The sequence below is a fragment of the Lycium barbarum genome, chromosome 5, assembly GCF_019175385.1.
Source record: "Lycium barbarum isolate Lr01 chromosome 5, ASM1917538v2, whole genome shotgun sequence".
Taxonomy (NCBI): domain Eukaryota; kingdom Viridiplantae; phylum Streptophyta; class Magnoliopsida; order Solanales; family Solanaceae; genus Lycium; species Lycium barbarum.
The window spans coordinates 9,595,646-9,616,656 of record NC_083341.1 but is presented as its reverse complement, the minus strand read 5'-3'; the positions used below and the strand labels follow the sequence as shown (position 1 = coordinate 9,616,656).

Sequence of the window (21,011 nt, the reverse complement as noted above, 5' to 3'; positions counted from 1 at the left end):
ATGGAATGCCAAAATGGAGTCCTTAAATCAATCACCTATCATATGCTGATGACACAATATTATTCTGTTCTGGGGATGGATATTCTTTAAAGAAAATGATGAGGAGATTGAAGAATTATGAGAAGGCTTCAGGACAGCTGGTCAATACTGATAAAAGTTGTTACTATGTTCATCATAAGGTCTCAGCCAGAGTTAATAGCAGGATTAAAAGACATACTAAGATGAGACATGGATCCTTTCCTTTCACATATTTAGGTTGTCCAGTGTTTTATGGAAGAAGAAGATTGATATATTATGAGGATTTGATCAAAAAAGTGATGAAAAGGATTCTGTCTTGGCAAAACAGACTGTTATCTTTTGGAGGTAGATATGTGCTGGTCAATTATGTGTTGCAAACCATGCCAGTATATTTACTATTAGCTATGAATCCTCCTTCTGGGGTGATAAAGCAACTGCACAAGATTTTTGCCAAATTCTTTTGGAGCAATACAGTAGGTGTGAAAAGCAAACATTGGGTGGCATGGGACAAATTATGTCTACCAAAAGATAAATGAGGAATTGGTCTTAGATCACTAACTTATATATCTAATGCTTTATTTGCTAAGTTGTGGTGGAATTTCAGATGTGGAAGAAGCTTATGGGGTAGCTACATGCTGAACAAATACTGCAAGAAATGGCATCCTACTATGGCATTGGAGAGAGGATGATCTCACACATGGAAGAAAATGGTAAATATAAGAGATGTAGTTGAGCCACAGATATTTTGGTATCTGAGAAATGGAACTTCAAGTTTCTGGTATGAGAATTGGAAAAGGCTGGGGGCACTATATTATATCATTCCTGATGCTGCTAGAGAAGAACAAATAGAGGTTAGACAGTTTGTGCAGAATGGGGAATGGAACATGGAATTGTTAACAGCCACTCTAGATCAGGAATTGGCTCAGCATATCAAGGAAAATATCAAAGTACCTGTTGAAGAAGAAGATGATGAACCATGTTGGATGCTGGAAACAAATGGCAGATTCTCAGTTAAATCTGCATGGGAGTTTCTCAGACACAGAGAGAGCAAACAAACAAGTTATAAGTTCATGTGGGAGAAAGGGATACCAATAGAAATAAGTTTTTTCATGTGGAGAGTGTGGAAAGGGAGAATCTCTACAGATGATATATTAAAAAAGATGATGATCAATATACCATCAAGATGCTGGTGCTGTGAGGAGCATCAGGAGGAAACTGTGAGCCATTTATTTCTAACATCTTCCATAGCTGTCAAGTTATGGAAGTTCTTTGCTTCTTGTGCAGGTATCCCCACAGATGGAGTTGGTCTACATCAAATGATCATGGCATGGTGGTCTGCTGAGACAAAGCCAAAATTGCAGCCTATGTATAGAGCAATGCCTGCAGTGATCATGTGCACATTATGGAAGAGAAGAAACTTCATTAAACATGGAGGATCAGTGTCCTTCTACAGACTGAAACAACAAGTACAACACATACTACATCAATTGACAAGGAAGAGATTCCGATGGTTGCAGAATGTATCTGGTGATTGGGAAACTATGCATCACCACCTTAGTAGATATAAACCAAAAGTTTATTATGCTAAGGTGGTTTGGAGAATGCCACTTTCAGGGAGATTAAAATGCAATACAGATGGGGCAAGTAGAGGCAATCCTGGGCTCAATTCATATGGATTCTGCATCAGAGATAGTAATGGGGATTTGGACTATGCTGAAGCACAACAAATGGGAATAGCAACAAACATGGAAGCTGAAACTGAGGCTATAAAACAGGCATTGAAGTTCTGTAAACAACACAACTTTCAACAGGTTCAATTGGAGACTGATTCACTTGTCCTCCTAAACATCTTACAAGATACATGGATCACTCCATGGGAACTGAGGAATTAGATTGAACAGATCAAACAGGATATGAGAGCAATGCAGGTACATATTAATCATATCTTCAGAGAAGGCAACAGTTTGGCAGACTTTCTAGCAAACCAGGCTTTGGATCATGCAGGGATTAAAGTACATGACTTTATACTCATGCCATTAGAAGGAAGAAGAATTCTCAATATGGACAAATTACAACAGCCTCAGTTGAGGATTAGAACAAGGAGGATTCAACAGCTTGATCATCAACAATGATGCTACATATATGGATAATCATATGGTGTGTGCACATACATGGGCTATCATCAAAGCTGACTCAACATGATCACAGAGGACATACTAGTTTAGGCATACAAGATAGAACTAGAGAACAATCTCTTAGTTTTTTAATTTTATCTAGTTCATATTATAGACATGCTGTAATAGACTTTTTTTTTTACATTATTCATTTATCAATAAAAAGTTCTAACAGGCTTGGCTTGGTAGAACACAATTTATATATAAAAAAAAAGTAACCACAATTTTCAAATTGATTTTGAAAATGATAATGACTCGGACGAGTTCACTTAGAGTCTGTTTGGATGAGCTTAAAAAAAGCAGCTGGCTTATAAGCTGTTAAAAAAGCAGCTTATAAGCCAGCTACTTTTTGTAAGCTCATCCAAACGAGTCAAACACTCAAAAAAGTTGAAAACAACTTATAAGCCAATCCAAACGGGCTCTTACTAACTTTTGCCAGCTACTAACATAGCAAAGCTTCCTTATTCCTTCTCATGTCTTTTCCTTTTCTCTCTTTCCTTTTCCGATCGTTTGAGTTTTTAATTTATTTTCTTCTTTACCACAATTTTTATTTATTTTCTTTTACATCAGAAGCAAAATGTTCCATAAATTTTACGTCTATAGGTATGACAAGAAGAAGTGAGGGAACTTATGGCCACTTACAAATGAAATAGACGAAAATGACTTTTTTCACTTCTCTTATTTGTAAAATGGAAGATTCGTTGGGTGTAAAAATGAGATCACTTATAAAAATGACATAATTTTTTTTTGTAAAGAATTACAAAATTATTTCGGGAGAATTGAATTTTTGATCCTTTACAAACTGTATTTAGTTTTATGAACTTTTTACAAGAGATCTTCATTTTTTACACATAAGAAATCTGAAAAAAACACACAAGAGATTTGAAAAAGTTATTTTCTTCCGTTCAAATTATAAGAGGGCAGGAGATCCTATTTTCACCCAAATGAAGAATTCTGATCACAACATATCTTATTACTAATGTACCATCGCGGCACATACCTATTTTTGGCTAGACTTTCCGTTTTGTACGTCTTTCTACGTTTATATCACGTTACGTGTAAAATAAAGACAATATTTCTTAAAACAAATATTTTGTTTATTTTATGCTCAGATGGCTTATTAATTTATTCGTGAAAATGTCCCTCCTAAACGGTCTGAAATTCTTACAATTGCAGAGTCCAGCTTGCTGTCTTTGAATATGATAATTAAAGAAAACTTCATATCACAATTGACAAACTTCGTACGTTGTTTTATGTTCTTTTTGACCGTTTGAACATTTGAGAGGCGGCAAGCCGGCAACACATCGATAATCACTTTGAGATGAATTTTGAGAAGGAATAAAGAAAGATAGTACTATGACATGTGGTAGTTGGATAAAGGAGGAGTAACCATGGAAGTTGCTTTCCTATGTAATCTTCACACATGTACTTGAAAACGTATAGGAATATACTAAGTTATTCAATTTTCAAGTTAGTAACAAGACTATGCGCCCATCATTGTCCTCAACTATTCATGTTATAACTTTGCTTGTTACATTTGGATTAGAAAATAGCTTTGATTTTTGTTTGGTTTTGAGGGATTTTGAGTTTGATTTTCTGTAAAGAAAAAATTATACTAACATTTAATAAATACGTAAGCATCTAAAGCAAGGATGTGATCTCGAAAGGCCATGTTTACCACTTAGTTTAGAACGTACTACTTATCTATTTACTCAAGCTAAATATTCCCGATTTTTTGAAATCACAGCAAATGTATGGTTAGTTCAGTTATACTGTCGAAAATGTGTATATTTTGAGGTAATAGCTCTTTATGGGATATTTTAATCGTTAACATGGGTAAATTATGGTGAAATGTTGGATTATTCGAGTACTCAATCTACTTATGAATTATGAGAGTCTAAACATGTTACTCTATTTCTTTGTGACCTAATTATTGTGATTCTAATGATGACAATGAAAGTTACTTCTCCTAATGGGATTTTCCCAATCTATATCGTTTGGCACAAGCTTATTACCAAAACGAGTTTATATTTTCAAATGTTACCCAATTTGATCCATTTTGTATATTATTGAAAAATATTTAGGGTTAGGGTTACCTTCATCGTTCTGGTTGCCGGTTGTGCATTTTCTCTCGTCCGTGTGGTCATTGTTCTGACTCTAGCCTTCTCTCTTTTTCATAGAAACTGATTGACAAAGATATTCATGTTTATCATTGTTTAGCCCTAAAAAGGTAACAATTGAATTTATACGTGGTTTAAAGGATACGTGGTTTGATTAGTTGTTAATATAATGAAACGAGAAATAACAATCAATTGAACATAGCAAAGAAAGAGGGTAATAGCCTGTATCGTGTATAACTTCACTGGAAAATTGGTCCGGCTCGGAGTAAAGAACTGTGAACCCGAGCCAAATTAAAAGAGAGCTTAAGCTTTTTAGGACAGATGCTACAGAATAAATATAAGTGTAAAAAAACCAGAGCGGTAAAATAAGGGGATTTCACCCACTTTTATAGTTACAAGAATGGGCCTCTCCTTAAACCCTAAAAGCCTGATAAAACCCTAATACTAAAGACAACGCCTCCACAGCTGTTTGCGTAACGGACGGCGTAACGAGTGGCGAGAAATCTGGCCCGTAACGGATTTCTCGCATGTGTTAACTGGCTTCTCTTCGGTCTCTGGTGTCACTTCGGCTTCTGGTGTCTCTTCGGTTGTGGGAGTCGACTCCTCGGGCATTAATTCATCTGAACCACCGAACTCAATCCAGCGCCACATCTCTCAGCGTTCATATTTTACTCCGACCTCTCATGACACTTTACACCGATTTTTACTGTATACAGATAATCCCCACACAGAGACCGAGACTGTCAGCATGGGGGAGAGGTTTACCCAGATTGAGGTCGAGAGGGCCTCCGAAAAGGAAGTCTTGAGAGTTTCCCAGGAAAAGGCTGAAAGCCGGGCCAAAGCCATCAAAGAACTCAGAGGAGAGCTCAAAACTTCTGCCCAGGCCCTTGACACCTTGAGTCAAAGGAATGCCGAGCTGACGGCCCAACTGCAGCAAGCCTTGGCCGAAAGGAACCATGCCCATGATGATGTTGAAGCGCGCCAGGGCTAGATCTGTGTTAAAGGTTGAGCATGAGAGATGGAAATCTCGGAGGATAGCTCGGGGCAGTATTGAGAACATTGCTGCCAAAATTGAGGAGGCGAGGGTAGTAGAGAGTAAAGCTCAGAAAATACTTCTCGAGGATAGCTCGGAGGATAATCTCGAAGGCTCCGGCTCTGATGGTTTGGATTCCTCTTTAGAGGATTAGATAGGCTTAGCAAGCCTTTGTATTTTTTCGATTTCTTTGTAAGTTTCTCAAGGTCGGTCTTCGGCCTTCTGTTTATATAAAATGAAAACTTTGGTTCGACTTTATTTCATCAGTGTTTGCTTTTCGAGCATTCTTCTACTTTCAATACTTAATCGAATAAGATTTGATTTAGATGACTTTTGGATGGGATGACATCAATGACAATACCTTGTCTAGGCTTGACCTTGAGTGAATCTTAACAGTTTTCATTTTAATGAAATTCTAACCAACTTTATTTAAAAGTTTTAGGCTCGTTTTACACCGTGTCTTTTCTGTCGGTGATTGTCTTTTGAAGGCTTTTATATAAGGGCCTTTCTTTTATACTTGTGAATTCAGACGTCTGCAAACCAATTTGGGCATATAAGAAAATTGATTCGTGTTCACACTGGCATACTTCACAAGATCAAAAACTGAAATAACATCCCTATCCCAACAAGACAGAGGCAAAGCAAAAATGACTGGTACTTTCGAGAATGAGATTGTTCCAACTGACGTCGCTCTCAAAGATTCACCTCTTCGAGAATTACTTGACTTGTCACCTACTGAGGATGTTATGAAGATGATATTTGAGAAAATTGCCAACCTTCGAGAATAAGTCGCGCGAAACAAAGTCGCTAATGCTACCTGAGAAGCATCTACTGAAATAAGAAGGCCTCTGCCGCTTTTTCCGTCTCTAAGCTCACCACTACCCGATTATTTTCCCACTCAATCCACTGTAACCACCATACCCTTTACCCCGAATCCGGTTACTGGAGGACAAATTGGTACCTCATACCATATCCCACCACTGGCCGACACTACCCAAATTCCCAGAACCACTCACTCCGTTCCTTTTTACCCAGCGCCACAAAATACCCATTCCGGCATCACTATGCAACCAAGTACCATCTCACTAACGACTGCCAAAACTACACATATCCACCATAAATCACCCTACACACCTAACAGTTTCCTTCCACACACCCATCACCCCAAACAACTTCTCACCTGATCACCAAGAAATCGATGACTACGAAGAGATGGAAAAGGCATGGATGGTCGAGCAAGAAAAATAGGAAGAAAGACTCGAACGAAAGATGACCGCTATGCTAGAATGGTCCATGAGAACCACCCTCATTGGCACGGTCTTAAGCTATGATGATCTGTGCATGCATCCAAATTTAGAGTTGCCGGAAGGTTTCAAGGTGCCTCGTTTTGAATTGTTCAATGGACAGGTAACCCAAAGACCATTTGCAGGCCTATTGTGACAAACTGGTCGGTGTTCGAGATAATTAGGTGCTTATTATGAGGCTATTTAGCCGGAGTTTGATCGGAGAAGCCTTCGAGTGGTTCACAGCGCAAGACATATGCCGCTGGGTCACATGGGAAGACATGGCTACAGCTGTCATGGAGAGATTCCATTTTAATATGGAAACAGTAACGGACCAGTACTACTTGGAGAAAGTAAAATATAAATCCACCAAAAACTTGTGTGAGTATGCAAGTAGGTGGAGAACGGAAGCCGCTGATGTACAACCACCAATGGGTGAAGAAGAATTAGTCTCGGTTTTCATCCATTCTCAAGAAACGGATTTCTATGATCGAATGTTGTTAATGGTAGGCAGGCCATTGTCTGAACTCATGAAAATAGGAGGGGCTAGGACGGATGATAAGCATAGCTGGGAAAGCTATCGGATTAAGCTCGATCTGGTTCGTAAGAAAGAAGAAGGAACACGTGGCAAGCATTTTCTATACTCCTAGCCGTAGATCCAAAATAAGGGAAGAACTCCACTCCCCAATAGGAATTTATGCTTCACCACCTCCAAACACCTACATAGCCACCCCATACAATACGGTTCCTGTCACGACCCAAACCGATGAGCCGTGACGGGAGTCTGACCTCTAGTGACCAAACACCCCTAAACACTTATCTGAAACATACTGAACATCAATAGCCCATAAATGGCACAAACTAATCTCATAAAGAGGAAACATCCGAACTTTGTAAAATCTGCATATACATATAAACATAACATGCGGAAGAATACTGCAAGCCAGCTAGGCTGCCATATATACTGTACACAAAAGAATATAAGCCGACAAGGCTACATCGTCTGACTACTGCATACAACTATCTACAGACCTCTACTGGAATAAAGCTGTATAAAGGATGGGACAGGGCCTTGTCATACCCATCTATATACATCTCAAAATAATGGCCTACCAAAATAGACTGCAACTCCGGATCGAATGGAGTGCACTGATCGCTACTGGATAAGGGTCCTACTAAGCCAGACCACCTCCCTGTCGACCTGTACCTGCGGGCATGGACGCAGCCCCCCGAGCAACGGGGAGTCAGTACGGATAATGTACTGAATATGTAAGGCATAAAGACAACATGTATAAATATGTACAGAATCATGAATAAGATCTGAACTCATAAGCTGAAATGACTATCTGCATAAATCTGTATGAACTAGTATCTGGTTGAATCTGTATGTCGGGAAGTATGGACATGCATATATATATATATATATATATATATATATATAACTAGTAGGTACACACCTCATCGTCACATCACAGGCCACACCTTCACCCCCTGTCAAGTGTGCCTTTCTCATATATATGCTCTAATATCATAGGCCACTCATGGACCACTCATAGGTCACACCTTCACCCCCTGTCAAGTGTGCCTTTCACATATAGAACATAATATCATAGGTCACACCTTCACCCCCTGTCAAGTGTGCCTTTCAATGTACCCCTGAGAACTGAAAGTGAATGCATAATACAAGTAAGACTGAACAACAGGATTCTCAAATAATATAATGACAATTTGCCTCTTCATGGGCCTTACTAAACTAGTACTACTAGGACAGGAAATCATAAGATCTGTATATGGGGAAAATACCATAGCCGGGGTACGGTAACATCAACTGTATTTCTCTTAGTACTTATAAGAATAGAGTAATATGGAAACTCTCTTACTCGTTTATCGGTTCATATCATAGGATCATGCCAAAAAAAGAAGGAATAACCTTAACATACCTTGACGTATATCAAATAGCCCAACTTCTATTTCTTGAACTTGTAAATCTACAATTAAGATAACATAAGCCTTAATTAGGCTACTTGCTTTGCTTACTAATCATCCCCAAGTACGTATAAAGCTTAACGAATCATAGATGACCATCTCCTTTATAAGCTTACAATGATAGCGCCTATATATATCCAAATACACGTAAATCCATCCCTAATCATTTCTTTAAAATAGTCTCATGCCACTACCTTACCCTTCATCAATCTATCACTTCCACAAATACCCTTTCTTTACCTAAAATCACTAAAGCTCTTGATAGCAACTCAAATACAAGGGCAGGAATCATTTACATACCTTGAGGGGTCAAGAATTCCAAGAATCACTTTAACTTCAAATCCCTAGGCTTCCCATCCTTGGAGAAACCCTAGAAACAACCTTCTTCTTCACAAGCTCGGGTTTACGGGGTCCGGGTCTTGTCAAATCTTCACTACTATGCCATAAATGTTGGGAGAGCAAAATATTAGGGTTTTATGATCTAGGAAAGAGAGGAATAAGACATAAAGTCGTGGACCATGTATTTATACTCAAAGAATTAAATGCTTCAGTGGTCCGATTCGACGAGCCGGTCGACAACCCGTCGACATGTTGACGGTCCGTCGACGTGCTCGTCGACCTGCGCTTGTAGAATGCAGGGCTGCAGAACCCTGTCAACGCAGCACAACGACTGTCCGTCGACAGGTTGGACGACCAGTCAATCTTGACTGGTGTCTGCAAACTTTTCCAATCCAGTTCAGATCGCGTCGATTCGATTCGCTCAACTTCTAATCCTGTAATCACCAGGAATACCTACTGGTTCCATTGCACACGAGGTAGGACACTTTCTATCTCCAAAACTCGGGCTCGAGTCTCAATTCCCAAGGCATACCCAACTAGAAAATCATAAGTTCTACCACTACGAAGACGAGGGGTGTAACAGTTCCCGTATATTAAGCGCAACCGTGCAACCTAGGAACTAACCCCCGTAGTCCCTCCACTCTTGTAATACTCCAATTGCAAGCCACTCCACTTAGCTAACTCTAGTTAAGGACCATTAATACACCTAGACTAACTCTAGCCTAGTGTACCACTCAAAAGCTTGCGAAAACACACTTCCAGCAAGTACACTTTGAGACTTTTCAAAATACCTACAAACAACTTTTTAACACAGAAGAGTAGGTTTACAATTTAAGCACAAATGAACAAAGATTTACAAAAACCTAAAGAACATAGACTAAACACATATCAGGATCTGATGCTTTAGCTTGAAAGTAACTTTTGTTCTTGAGAGATCTTGAAAACTTGTATGGGCAGCTTTGCATGATTTAGATTAGGTTTTTCAAGTATACTCAATATGTCGCCATCATGTTGTATATATAGTAGGAGCATGTGGGGTGGAAATATATCACTCTTCAATTTTGACCTAAAGCATGGGCCAACTCACAGCTGTACTTATGTGCAGCAAGTGGCTCGACTTTACAGTTGTCTATGCTGATAGTGCAAGGTGCACAGGGAGCATGTACTGACCAGGTCTCTATCTGGTTCTAAAACAGTTTGACAATCATCAAAATATAAATGCACTTAGAACTATCAATTTCCCTTTTTTTTGATGATGACAAACTCATAGACTAATGTTCCCCCTGAGAATCAGCTTTCTACTTTTCCCCCCTGCGGAGCATACTATCATTTTCAAGGCACTTGCAGCATGCTAGCAATATAATACCAATTTCAACTGGAAGACAAAAATTCCCACATTATCAGACCATATCAATCTTCTAGTTCTTTCCCTTTGCTCAGCACCAATTATTCGACATCTCTTCCCTTTTAATCACCGCATGTTCAGTTCAATTCTTCGACAAGTCTCTTCCCCCTTAATCACACATGATCAGTTCAGTTCAATGTTAACTCACAATATCTTCCCCCTTTTAGAATTATCAAAAAGATTAAAGCACATCCAATAAGAAGTTCAGATATATTAACTCATAACCACAGGGGCAACATAAGCATGAGTAGGATAGAGGAAATCAAGTTGGCAATAATGCACATGAACACAACAATATGCCAATAGAAATATCAGCACAAGTGCATATAGTAATCAATTCAGTATACACAAATTGATAGCTAAACTGCAAATCTGCCAAAATTCAGGAAAAAGGTAACATTCATTTTATACAAAGGGTCAGGGCTAGGAAGGATTTTCTAGACAATGTAGAGACTTGAAGGGGCTGATCGAGTATAGGTCAATTTCTATCGGCTTGATGATCCTTTATCATCTTATCTCTGAGTGCGTCCACTTGAGTTCTCAACTGATCATTCTCTGCCTGTTGCTTCTCCATTTCTTTTTCTGCTTCTCGCTTGGAACCTGGTTCTTTTAGTCTTTCAACCAGTTGGGCTTTTAGAAGGGTGTTTTCCTCCTTTAGTTATTTGATCACTACATTTGTCGCTTCCTGAGCTGTTACACCTCGAAAATTCCGTATGTGTTGCCTTGTGGATAGGCTAAGGTGAGCTTAAGGTGTTTATGAAAACCTTACGAGATTAAGGGAAGTATTAGATAGCTTAAGGTTCCCACTATAAGAGTTTGAAGTTCTATGAATATATGAGCCTAAGTTCGTTGAAGGAAGTGAAATGTAAGTTTTGTTCGGAAGGTTTCCGCTATAATTGAGTTAATGTTTATTTAGGAATATCTTGAAGGGTTGTTATAGGGCCTATTGTATGATTAATGAAGTGTTATATAAGTGTCAAGAAGGTTCCACGAGGATTGGAAGTCAAATGAGTCGACGCGAACGTAAATCAGGTTTTCCCAGTTGTACGACCATTTGTACGGACCGTATAAATAATACGGCCCGTATATATGGTCCGTAGGTTTGCTCCAGAGAAGGGTGTGGCTTGGTGGTATTATACGGCCTGATTAAACGGACCGTATAAATTATACGGCCCGTATAATAGGCCGTATAAATCGGGTCGGGGCAGAATTTTTATATTATAAGGATGGACGACCCTCACCTTATTTCATTTCCCACATTTCTTCTACACTCTCTAAAGCTCCAAAATCCTTCTGCAAACATATTTTTACCCAAACCCAAGCGATTATAAAGATTAAATAGCAAGAATCAAAGTGTTCATGTGTTAGAAGGTTTCCTAGGGTTAGTAGATTTCAAGAAGAACTTGGGCATTGTAGCTAGGGTTTTGCACAAAGTTGATATCTGATCCAAAGCTTGTTTCTATGGGATGAAAAGGTTAGATTCCATGCTTATTTCATGTGGTTGAGAATGTTTGGTTGTAGCAAAACTTGTGAAGAAGGAGAAAGTAGAAAATGAAGTCTAAATGTAGCTTTTATGATGCTTGTGAGTAGTAAACTATATTGAGTCATGATTCTTTGTATAATATGGATATAATATTGTTATGGAAGGTAGTAATAGTGGTAAGGAAGCATTGTATGAAAATGTGCCAAAATGGGTGTGGAGTTGTTGGTATGAGTTGAACACAAGGATAGACTTTGAAGGTTTAATGGAATGTGATTGCTTGATTATGATATTGTGAGTGTATTATGGATGTTATTTTAGTTGTTGTGTAATATGGTGGAAGTTGACGAAATAGGGGAAATGCTGCCCAATTTTCATTAGATCATGAATTATTCTAGCTTGAATTTAAGAGTGTCATTAAAGCTTAACTATGACATGAATCCTTCTAATATAGATTGTTCAAGCTACGATGGTGAACGTTAATTAGTTAAGAAGACAAAGAGGTTTGTAAGGCTAACCCTTCTTTCAATAAGGCATGGTTCCTTGGCTATATATATATATATATATATATATATATATATATATATATATCCTTTCATGAGTTCTATAATGTCCTCCAAATGATTCTATAACTAAAGCTACTAAAGCTCACGATTCTCAATACTTTTGCGATTCTACTACTTTCCTTATGTGATGGTCGATCCTCTAAGGATAGATGTAACGAATCGATGATAGTAATGATGTTGATGATACTTATGGGATCTTAGGTATACGTGTCTAAGTATGTATGACTATTATGTACTACCGAGCATACATGGCCGGGTATGATATCTATTGCGCGCACACTACTGCAGTTGGGTACGGATAACACTGAGCCTTGGTAGGGCCAGGTATGTATAATCACCGAGCCTTGTCATAGCTGGGTATGTGAAACACCGAACCTTTAGAGTCGAGTATGATACATACACGAGTATGAATATGAATACAAATACGAATATATATGTATGTATGTGCATCAGTAAGCATTAGAAATGGAAGGTCCCTATGAAAGACAAGTAAGTAGACATGATGAAGGCTTAGAGATACAAATGACTTTATTACCTCCTGATTCTTCCACCTTATGCTATTTCTTACGTTACTTCTTATGCTCCTAATATGATGTTGCCTATGCTTTACATACTTAGTACATTATTCGTATTAACGTCCTTTTGTTTGTAGACGCTGCATCATGCCCGCAGGTGGATAGGGAGACAGGCTTGATCCATAGATTTCTTTTCAGGGACTACATAGAGGAGCTTCATTTCATCCGGAGTTACAACTTTTGGGTATTATTCTTTTGTGTACATACATATAGGCATGGCGGGGTCCTGTCCTGCCTATACTATGTTACATACTCTTCTTAGAGGCTCGTAGACAGTTGTGTATGGGTAGATGTCTTTTATCCTTGTCGGCTCGTAATTTTGTATATCATTTTGATAGCCTTGTCGGCTTGTGTATATGGATATGGGCATTGTTATTGATGATGATCTAAATGCATTGTTGCTCAACGAGATTAGCACTATTGATGTATGTAAATTATGAATAAGCCATGTGGCTCACCTAGATGTGAATATGAGAGTACGTCAAAAGGTGCCCGGGTGGGTTAGCACCGGGTGCCCGTCATGGCCCTCCGGTTGGGTCGTGACATAGTCCCTGTGGTACAAACTCACACTCCTTCGGGGTGGCCAGAGAGAACACATGGTCCTTAGTTCCCAATGAGGCTCTACTAGTTCTTACATTAAAGTGCGCAAGGACTTTCATTAAGAAAAATCCATAAAAGAGACCATGTCCGCCATGCACAATTCGCGCCGCCTTACTCATTCTTTCTAACATGATAGTAGGTAAGTTGATTGGTTAACAAATGTATGAGCTTCCATTAAAACCAGGTCTTCCACCTTGATGGTAAATCGTTCCTCCATTCTTGGCAAAAGACGTTTGCTGACGAACTCGAAAGCTCGTTGATGCTTAAGCTTAAGCTCACTCTTTCAGAATTCAACTGTTGTTCCTGACCCTGCAGCTTGAACAATGACCTTTTGGGGTTCTGGAGATCTCTTATCTGTTTCGACTCTTAGTCTCGCTGTCTTTACTCCTAAGATTTTTCCAAGTGTCGACTTAGTGACACACACTCTGTCAGATTCACTGTTAGGGCGACAACATTATCAGAACACAACATATTCTTATAGAATTCAACCACTTTTGCTTCATATACACATGGTGGTGATTAAGTAAAGAGATAGCTCCACTTATGGAATTTCACCATTTTCATCAGATCTTTCATTTTTGGCTCCTCTCTCAATCTTGACATCAAAAACTCTCCCAAAGAGAACCTTTTGATTTTGTAGGTTCTTTTTACTACTTCTTCTTTTGGAGGAACCTGATCTCTGTGCTTTGAAGGTTTGGGGAAGTGAATAGAGGACAAGATGAGAAGGATGTCTTTTAAACAGGCTGAGCTGATGCTTTTGGAATAGGTGTGATAGGGGACAAGGAATTGGTTTAAGTGACAATTTGGCACAAATACTATTTTGAAAGATCTTGGAAAAGGAAAGGACATATACTTTATTTGGCAATCTTACAGTTCAAATACATTTATGATTACTGAAGGGATTATTGAGACCAGGTCTCTGAACGGTAATTTGAATGTATCAACAATCACTGTGAATTGTACAGAATTGCTTGCGCTTAAGTTCTCCTGATCCTCCCATATATGTATATCTGTAATGGTACAAAAGTGAGTTTGATATAGTAAAAAAATACTTTCCAGCGATGTACCTAATCTCTTTTGTAGCCATTGAGAGATCCCTTCCTGTACTATAAAAAAGTAACTCATCTCCATACGACACATATCCTGCTATAAGGCCTTTGAAAGGAGACCTTTTGACCGTAGTCTTGCATCTTGGAGCTGTCACGACTTATCAATTTATGTTGACTGCTTCTTTTCTCTCCCACCTCTTTAGGCGATGTCAGTAGTTGGATTTGGGAACCCAAACCGGCTTGGGTCCTTTGTAGTTGTAGAAAGGATGAATTAACATTTTTCTATCCCAAACCGGGATGCATGTTCCTTTTCTTCCTTCGAGATCCTTTCTTTTGAGAACTTGTTCCTTTCTTTCTCATTCCCTTCTTGACTAGGTTCCTCTCTGTTTGAACAACTTCAGTCCTCATTTCAAAGGCCTCCTGGTGGTGATCATCTTGTCTACCTTGTGTGGATGCTCAGTTTTCCATATTGAAAACATGATTGCTGTAAAGATTCTAGGGCGCCTTCCTCCACAAAACCAAGTCCTCTTTTGCTGTTTCCATTAGTCTCATTTTTTGAAGTAAATTCAGTAGACAACCAGATCCATTTGAGAGTTTTGTCAAGATCGAACTTAGCCCTTTCTATTCTTTCTTGCTTCTCCTCTTCTTTTGAAGGAGATTTCCTTATCTTTTCTCACTTAACTTTCCAACAAGATATTTTGTTGGTTTGTCTCCTGAACTTGATTCTTCATATCTTTAGCTAATACACACAAGTCCTCCCTATCCAGTTCTATTTCATCAAGAGTAAGATTTAACTCCTGTGTATCTGTGATCAGGCGTGATACACATCAATTAGCACGCCTGACAGTGGTATGAGTTTTCTTTGAGAGTAAACTTTCAAGTTTTTCTTTATATCAAATAAATTTACCTCTTTGTTTCCAGCATCATCATCATCCGTGTCAGATTCAGCCGTGGGTGCAAGGTCTGACTTATGCTCAGTTGTTCCATCATGGACAATTCTCTTTTGTCATTTTCACTCTTAGACTCACTTGAGGAGTCTCCTTAGGTTGCAAGTGCTTGCTTCAGCATCTCATAAGCAGCCTCTTTCCTTCTGAAACTCCTATCGTTGACCTGGTTCCTCTTTGCAGTCCTGTTATAACTGTCCTGCTTGTTTTGAGAACAGTCTTTCATGAAATGATCAGGTTTCCAACATATATGATAGTAGTAGTCATTTCCCTTAACGTTTCTACTGGAGCCTCTTGTTATGGGGAACCCCCCCTCCCGTCTATTGATCATTTTGTGAAATCTCTGTGTGAGAGGCTATTTCTGACTCATCATCACTTGAGTCTCCTCTTGTAGTTTTGAGAACTAGGCTTTTCTCCTACTTCACCTCATTTTTTTCTGCCTTCTTTATGATCATCTTCATTTCATGAGTTTGAAGGTTCCCAATAAGCTCATCGACTGTCAACTTGCTGAGATCCTTGGCTTCAGAGATAGCATTTACCTTACTATCCTAGGAGTCAGGTAATACACTAAGCAACTTTCTTACCAGCTTGGCAGTTGTGATGACTTCTTCGAGAGAGTGGAGCTCTGTTAAACCTCGAAAAGTTTCACGTCGTTTGCGTTGTAAGTAAATTAACGTAAGCTCGGAGAGGTTATGGAACCCTTATAAGGTTAAGAAAGACTTCTAACAAGTGCTAAGCAAGTGTCTAAAGGTTCCGGGATAAAGCGAATCGAAGAAATTAAGTTTGTCAAAATTTTGGAAAAACTTGGCAGAATTTTGGACAGGATTTTTGGTCCAACTTGAGAGGTATATCTCCTAGAATATGAGGAGTTATGGAATGCATAACCTATGTAAATTAAAGTTTAGCGAGTCTTCTTTCCAATGCAATTGACAGATTGCAATTCTGAGAAGTACGGGCCGAAAGAACGGGATGTACTTTCAAGTACGGTCGCAATTCTGAGAAGTACGAGATAAAGTACGGACTGAAAGAACGGGAAACCACAGAGACAATAAGTCAGGAAAAGTCAACGAGATCAAGCACGTAAGGGTCAGCACAAGAATCATACAACATTAACCCTACACTCGGGCATGTGTTTTAGGGAACCTAAAAAATTCCTATCAGAAACAGTCAACATGGAAAGAGACAAAGTAAAGCAATACACTGGGTAGAATTTTTGAGGGGACCTTAAAAATTACTTCACAGCAAGACAAAACAAGGGTCACTCAGAGCAAATCTTGAAATCGGGATAGAATTTTTGAGAAAGATCTCAAAAATTCTATCGACACGAAAGTCAACAATCATACCTTTGGGCAGAATCTGAAGGCCTCGTTCGAAGAAACACACATCATCACACGTAAAAAATGAAGCAAACATTTATTTTAAGGAAAAAGCAACATGCATTTTATGAAGTTTTTTGTCTCAACCCAACCCGCCAGGACTAGCACCCACACTAACTCCTAGTGGGCGAACCAACACATAAGTCATCTATTCATTAAAGTCCATTTTTATGTTAACAATTCAAACAGTTACTAACCATTCAAGCACAAGATAAATCAAATTAAGTCATGCCATAAAACAATGAAGTAAATGCGGAAGTCCTAACTATTACAAAACCCAAAATCTGAAAGTTATCGTACAAGGACTCTAATCTAAAAGATTTCTAAGGAATGTAATCTGTCTAAATAAACACCCAACAATGTCTGGAATAGAAATAGACATCATCAAAGAAGATTTTCGGGTGGCCTGGCATGGATAGAAGCTTACCCTAAATCTGTCAGCAAATGGCCTCAACGCTAGATATGAGGTCGGGTAGCAGTCTCTAGATCACAATCTGCACTCAAAAGAATGCAGCAAGGTAGTATCAGTACAAACACTATGTACCGGTAGATATCATAGGCCGACTAAGATTAGTATCATGCATACATCATAAATCAATAAAGTAGACAAGCCAGCCAATAACACGAAATCAATAATCCAAAAATAAGTCAACCAAGGATATTACAAATCAAGTCACCCAAGGATATCAAGAATCAAATTAATAGATCAGCAACGGGAACAAGTCTACCAACAATAACCATATACTCGCTGTACACACATGCTAACTGATGTCATTGCTCAGTAGTCATGACCTGCAGGGGACCTATGGTGTCCATGTACCATTCGTTCTGGATACTCATCCGACCCGAGCCATAAATCCTCCACTCCGGAAAGAACCTCGGACGCGGTCCACATCATATATCACTCATTTCCGGAACGAACCTCGGACCATGAGCCCATAATCTAGGTCACATCCTCACCCCAGTCAAATGTGCCTTTTCATATATATATATATATATATGTTATATCCCGTATTTTATACGTTCGGATAATTCAAGGAAGTCGTGGTAAGTGAAGGGCAAGACCATTGTCCAAAATTATTTTAATATACAAGTTGGTTATGAATATTATTGAATGGAACTATTGAGGAAGGTCAAGGGTAAAAAGGGAAATTCGCAAAATGGTCCACGGTAATATTGTGGAAAGGCTAGGGGCAAAATGGGAATTTCACAAAATGTTCAAGAAAATTCTTGAAATTTCCATGTTGGCCTTGTGGCATAAATATATGTCCACATTGTTAATGGGGGCTAATTGTAAATTATAAAGACATATGGGTCAAAGCTTGCATGAGAAGATAAATGGTCATCTTTGACTATTTTAAGAAATTTCAAGAAAAAAGAAGAAGACTCTAGAAAAAGTGGAGAAGGGGACATGTGACCATTTTTTTTATTTGAGGGACTTAAATATAAATAAGGATAAATGGTGGAAAAAGAAGGATAAATAAGAGATATTTCTCATCTTTCATCCTTAAGAAATTTCAAGAAGTGTGGGGAGAAAGGAATATAAGGCCATATTCGGCCATGACCATGAAAAAGTGAGCTCTCAATTTTGATCACAAAAAAAATTATTTCTCCTAGCATTCCTACCAATTGGAAGGTCCTCTACAACATGAAGTGATTGTTGGAATGAGTAAAACAAGTGTTGTGCAAGTTGTGAACCTAGCCAAGTGAAGAAGATGTGTGGAGAAAGGTATGTGTCCAATCTTATTTTACATGTGTTATGGATGCTTTGTATATGTTGTAGAGTAAGGAATGAATGAAATTCATGGAATAGATGACTATAGGGGTGTGGCCGAATGGAGTAGTAGTGGTGTAGAAGTGATAAATTAATTTTATTTAGTAGTTTGATAGTTGCGTTGTGAATTCCATTATGTAAAATGAATGAAAACCATGAATTTATTGTGTTGCAAGTGGTGGCCGAATGGGATGGTTTGTGTAGAAAAGATGATTTTTTTTTAATTAGTAATTTGATTGTTGTTGTTGTAATGTATAGAAATGGATGGAAAATTCATGAAAATATGCATGTATATGTTGTGACCGAATGATGGGTGATTTGGTAAGTTATGGCGAATTAATTCTAGTTGACATTTTAGTAGTTGTCGACGTGGATTCTATGATGCAAAATGAAGGTTTGGTGGCTTGAAATGAATTTGAAATCGTTTGTGCATTATTGAAGAAGTTAGTAAGACGTTAGTGTGGTTCCTTATATTTTCATGAATAATATTGTTAATATGTGGCGATTATGTTTCATGAATATGGAAGAAAGGAAATGTTGTTGGGTTATGTAAAAAGAGCTACTAATGTTGGAATGTATGTTGAATGGATTGTTGATGTTGTTGGCACGATTGTTGGTATTGTTATTGTTGATAATGTGGCCGAGTTCCATTCTCGGATTTGTTGTTGTGAAATTTACCGAGTTAGATTCTCGGGGATGGTGTATTTACAGGGGAAATGCTGCCGAAATTTCGGTAGAAAATAAATGACTTCATTTGAAAGATTAGGACAAGTGTGAGTCGATGAATCTAATGGTTATGTTGTTTCTCCTTAATGTAGACTAGCAAGTTTGGACTAATAAGCGTAGCTAGTAAGGCGCGGCACAGGTATGTTAAGGCTCGTCCCTTTCTTTCAAAGGCATGATCCCGATGTTGTGATTTCATAAGTGTTTTCATATTTTCCTTGTTTTTAAAAGATAGATGCTTATGACTCTAACGTATGGTTCTCTTCCTGATAAACCGTAAATGTTTTCCAAAATGTCTATATTTTTCCAACACAAAGGTTTGTGATTTTGTAAGCTTTTATGACTATAACGACTGACATGTTTTTGTAATGATAACGATGATGTCAAAGAAAAGAATATGTTTATGATGATTATGACGAGAATGGTTTCATGTTTGAAAATCTCAAGTTATGGGTTCAGAGTGAATATGAGAATATCGAGCTAGTTCTTGATCCTTAATTATCTTCCTTAATTATGACTCCATTTTTTAAGGATTTCAAAGTACATAAATTGACGCCTTATGAGGTTTATGATTTTATTTGATGTTTTCTCCTAATGCCATTCCTTATTGATAGTCTCGCCTTATAATTATCGTTCCTTCAAGGTGAGACAAAGAGACCATGGCTATTCCATAATATAATCGGAGGTTACCGACCTTACGTCACTCCGATAGATACATGACTTTCTTTGGGCTCTCCTGCATGCTACTATATGATATATGTATAAGTATATGTACATGTATATGGGGAAGATGGGAAAAGGGCAGAGTGTTATATACGCGTAGCCACCTGATCAGTTGGTATCAGAGCCGGTGGTGGGGCAAACCCAATGGTGGGGCAAACCTCAGCAAGAACGCTGAGACCCAGAGTGGGGGGGAGGGGGGGGTGAGTGTAAGGCTTGCCTTAGGGAAATCCCACATCAGGTAATATCGTCCCGGACGCGGGAGATACGTGGGGGAGCCGACGTGTTCGGCGCTATGATATGATATGTTTTCAAAAGTAAAGCTATGATATGATATGTTTTCAAAAGTAAAGATATGATATGATATGTTTCCAAAGGAAAAGATAAGCATGCATGGCATCCGCCCTCAGAGGCACTCACATGTACAGGTTACTCCTTTACCTTATGATATGTTCTATATTTCCATACAGTTAATATGCATATGCTCACCTCTTACTATGTTTCCATTCATGCCTTACATACTCAGTACATTGCTCGTACTGACCCCTCTTCTTCGGGGGTTGCGTTTCATGCCGCGCAGGTACACCCAGATGAGCTGAAGCTAGCATAGAAGATGTTCCAGCGGAGTTGGTAGGATCCACTTGTTCTGGAGTGCTGCCGAGTCAGAGTATATGTGCCATGATGTTTTGTTCGATGTTAGAGACTTTGCAGACAGAGTCGTGGGTATCGGGAGTCAGTCTGTCAGCGGCCCATCCGCCGACGTGTCAGATTGTATAATGATCTAAATTTCACACAGTTACAGATTTTATTTGATTTAAAAGCAACAAAAGAATATTTCAGTAACTT

General features: G+C 38.6%; 1 protein-coding gene across 1 annotated transcript; it reads left to right on the top strand.

Annotated features, from left to right (window-relative positions):
- The first annotated feature begins 725 nt into the window (after positions 1 to 725).
- LOC132639169 (uncharacterized) lies at positions 726 to 1,910 on the top strand. The gene has a single exon (XM_060355646.1). The coding sequence runs from the start codon at positions 726 to 728 to the stop codon at positions 1,908 to 1,910; it is 1,185 nt and encodes a 394-aa protein (XP_060211629.1).
- Positions 1,911 to 21,011: the final 19,101 nt, after the last annotated feature.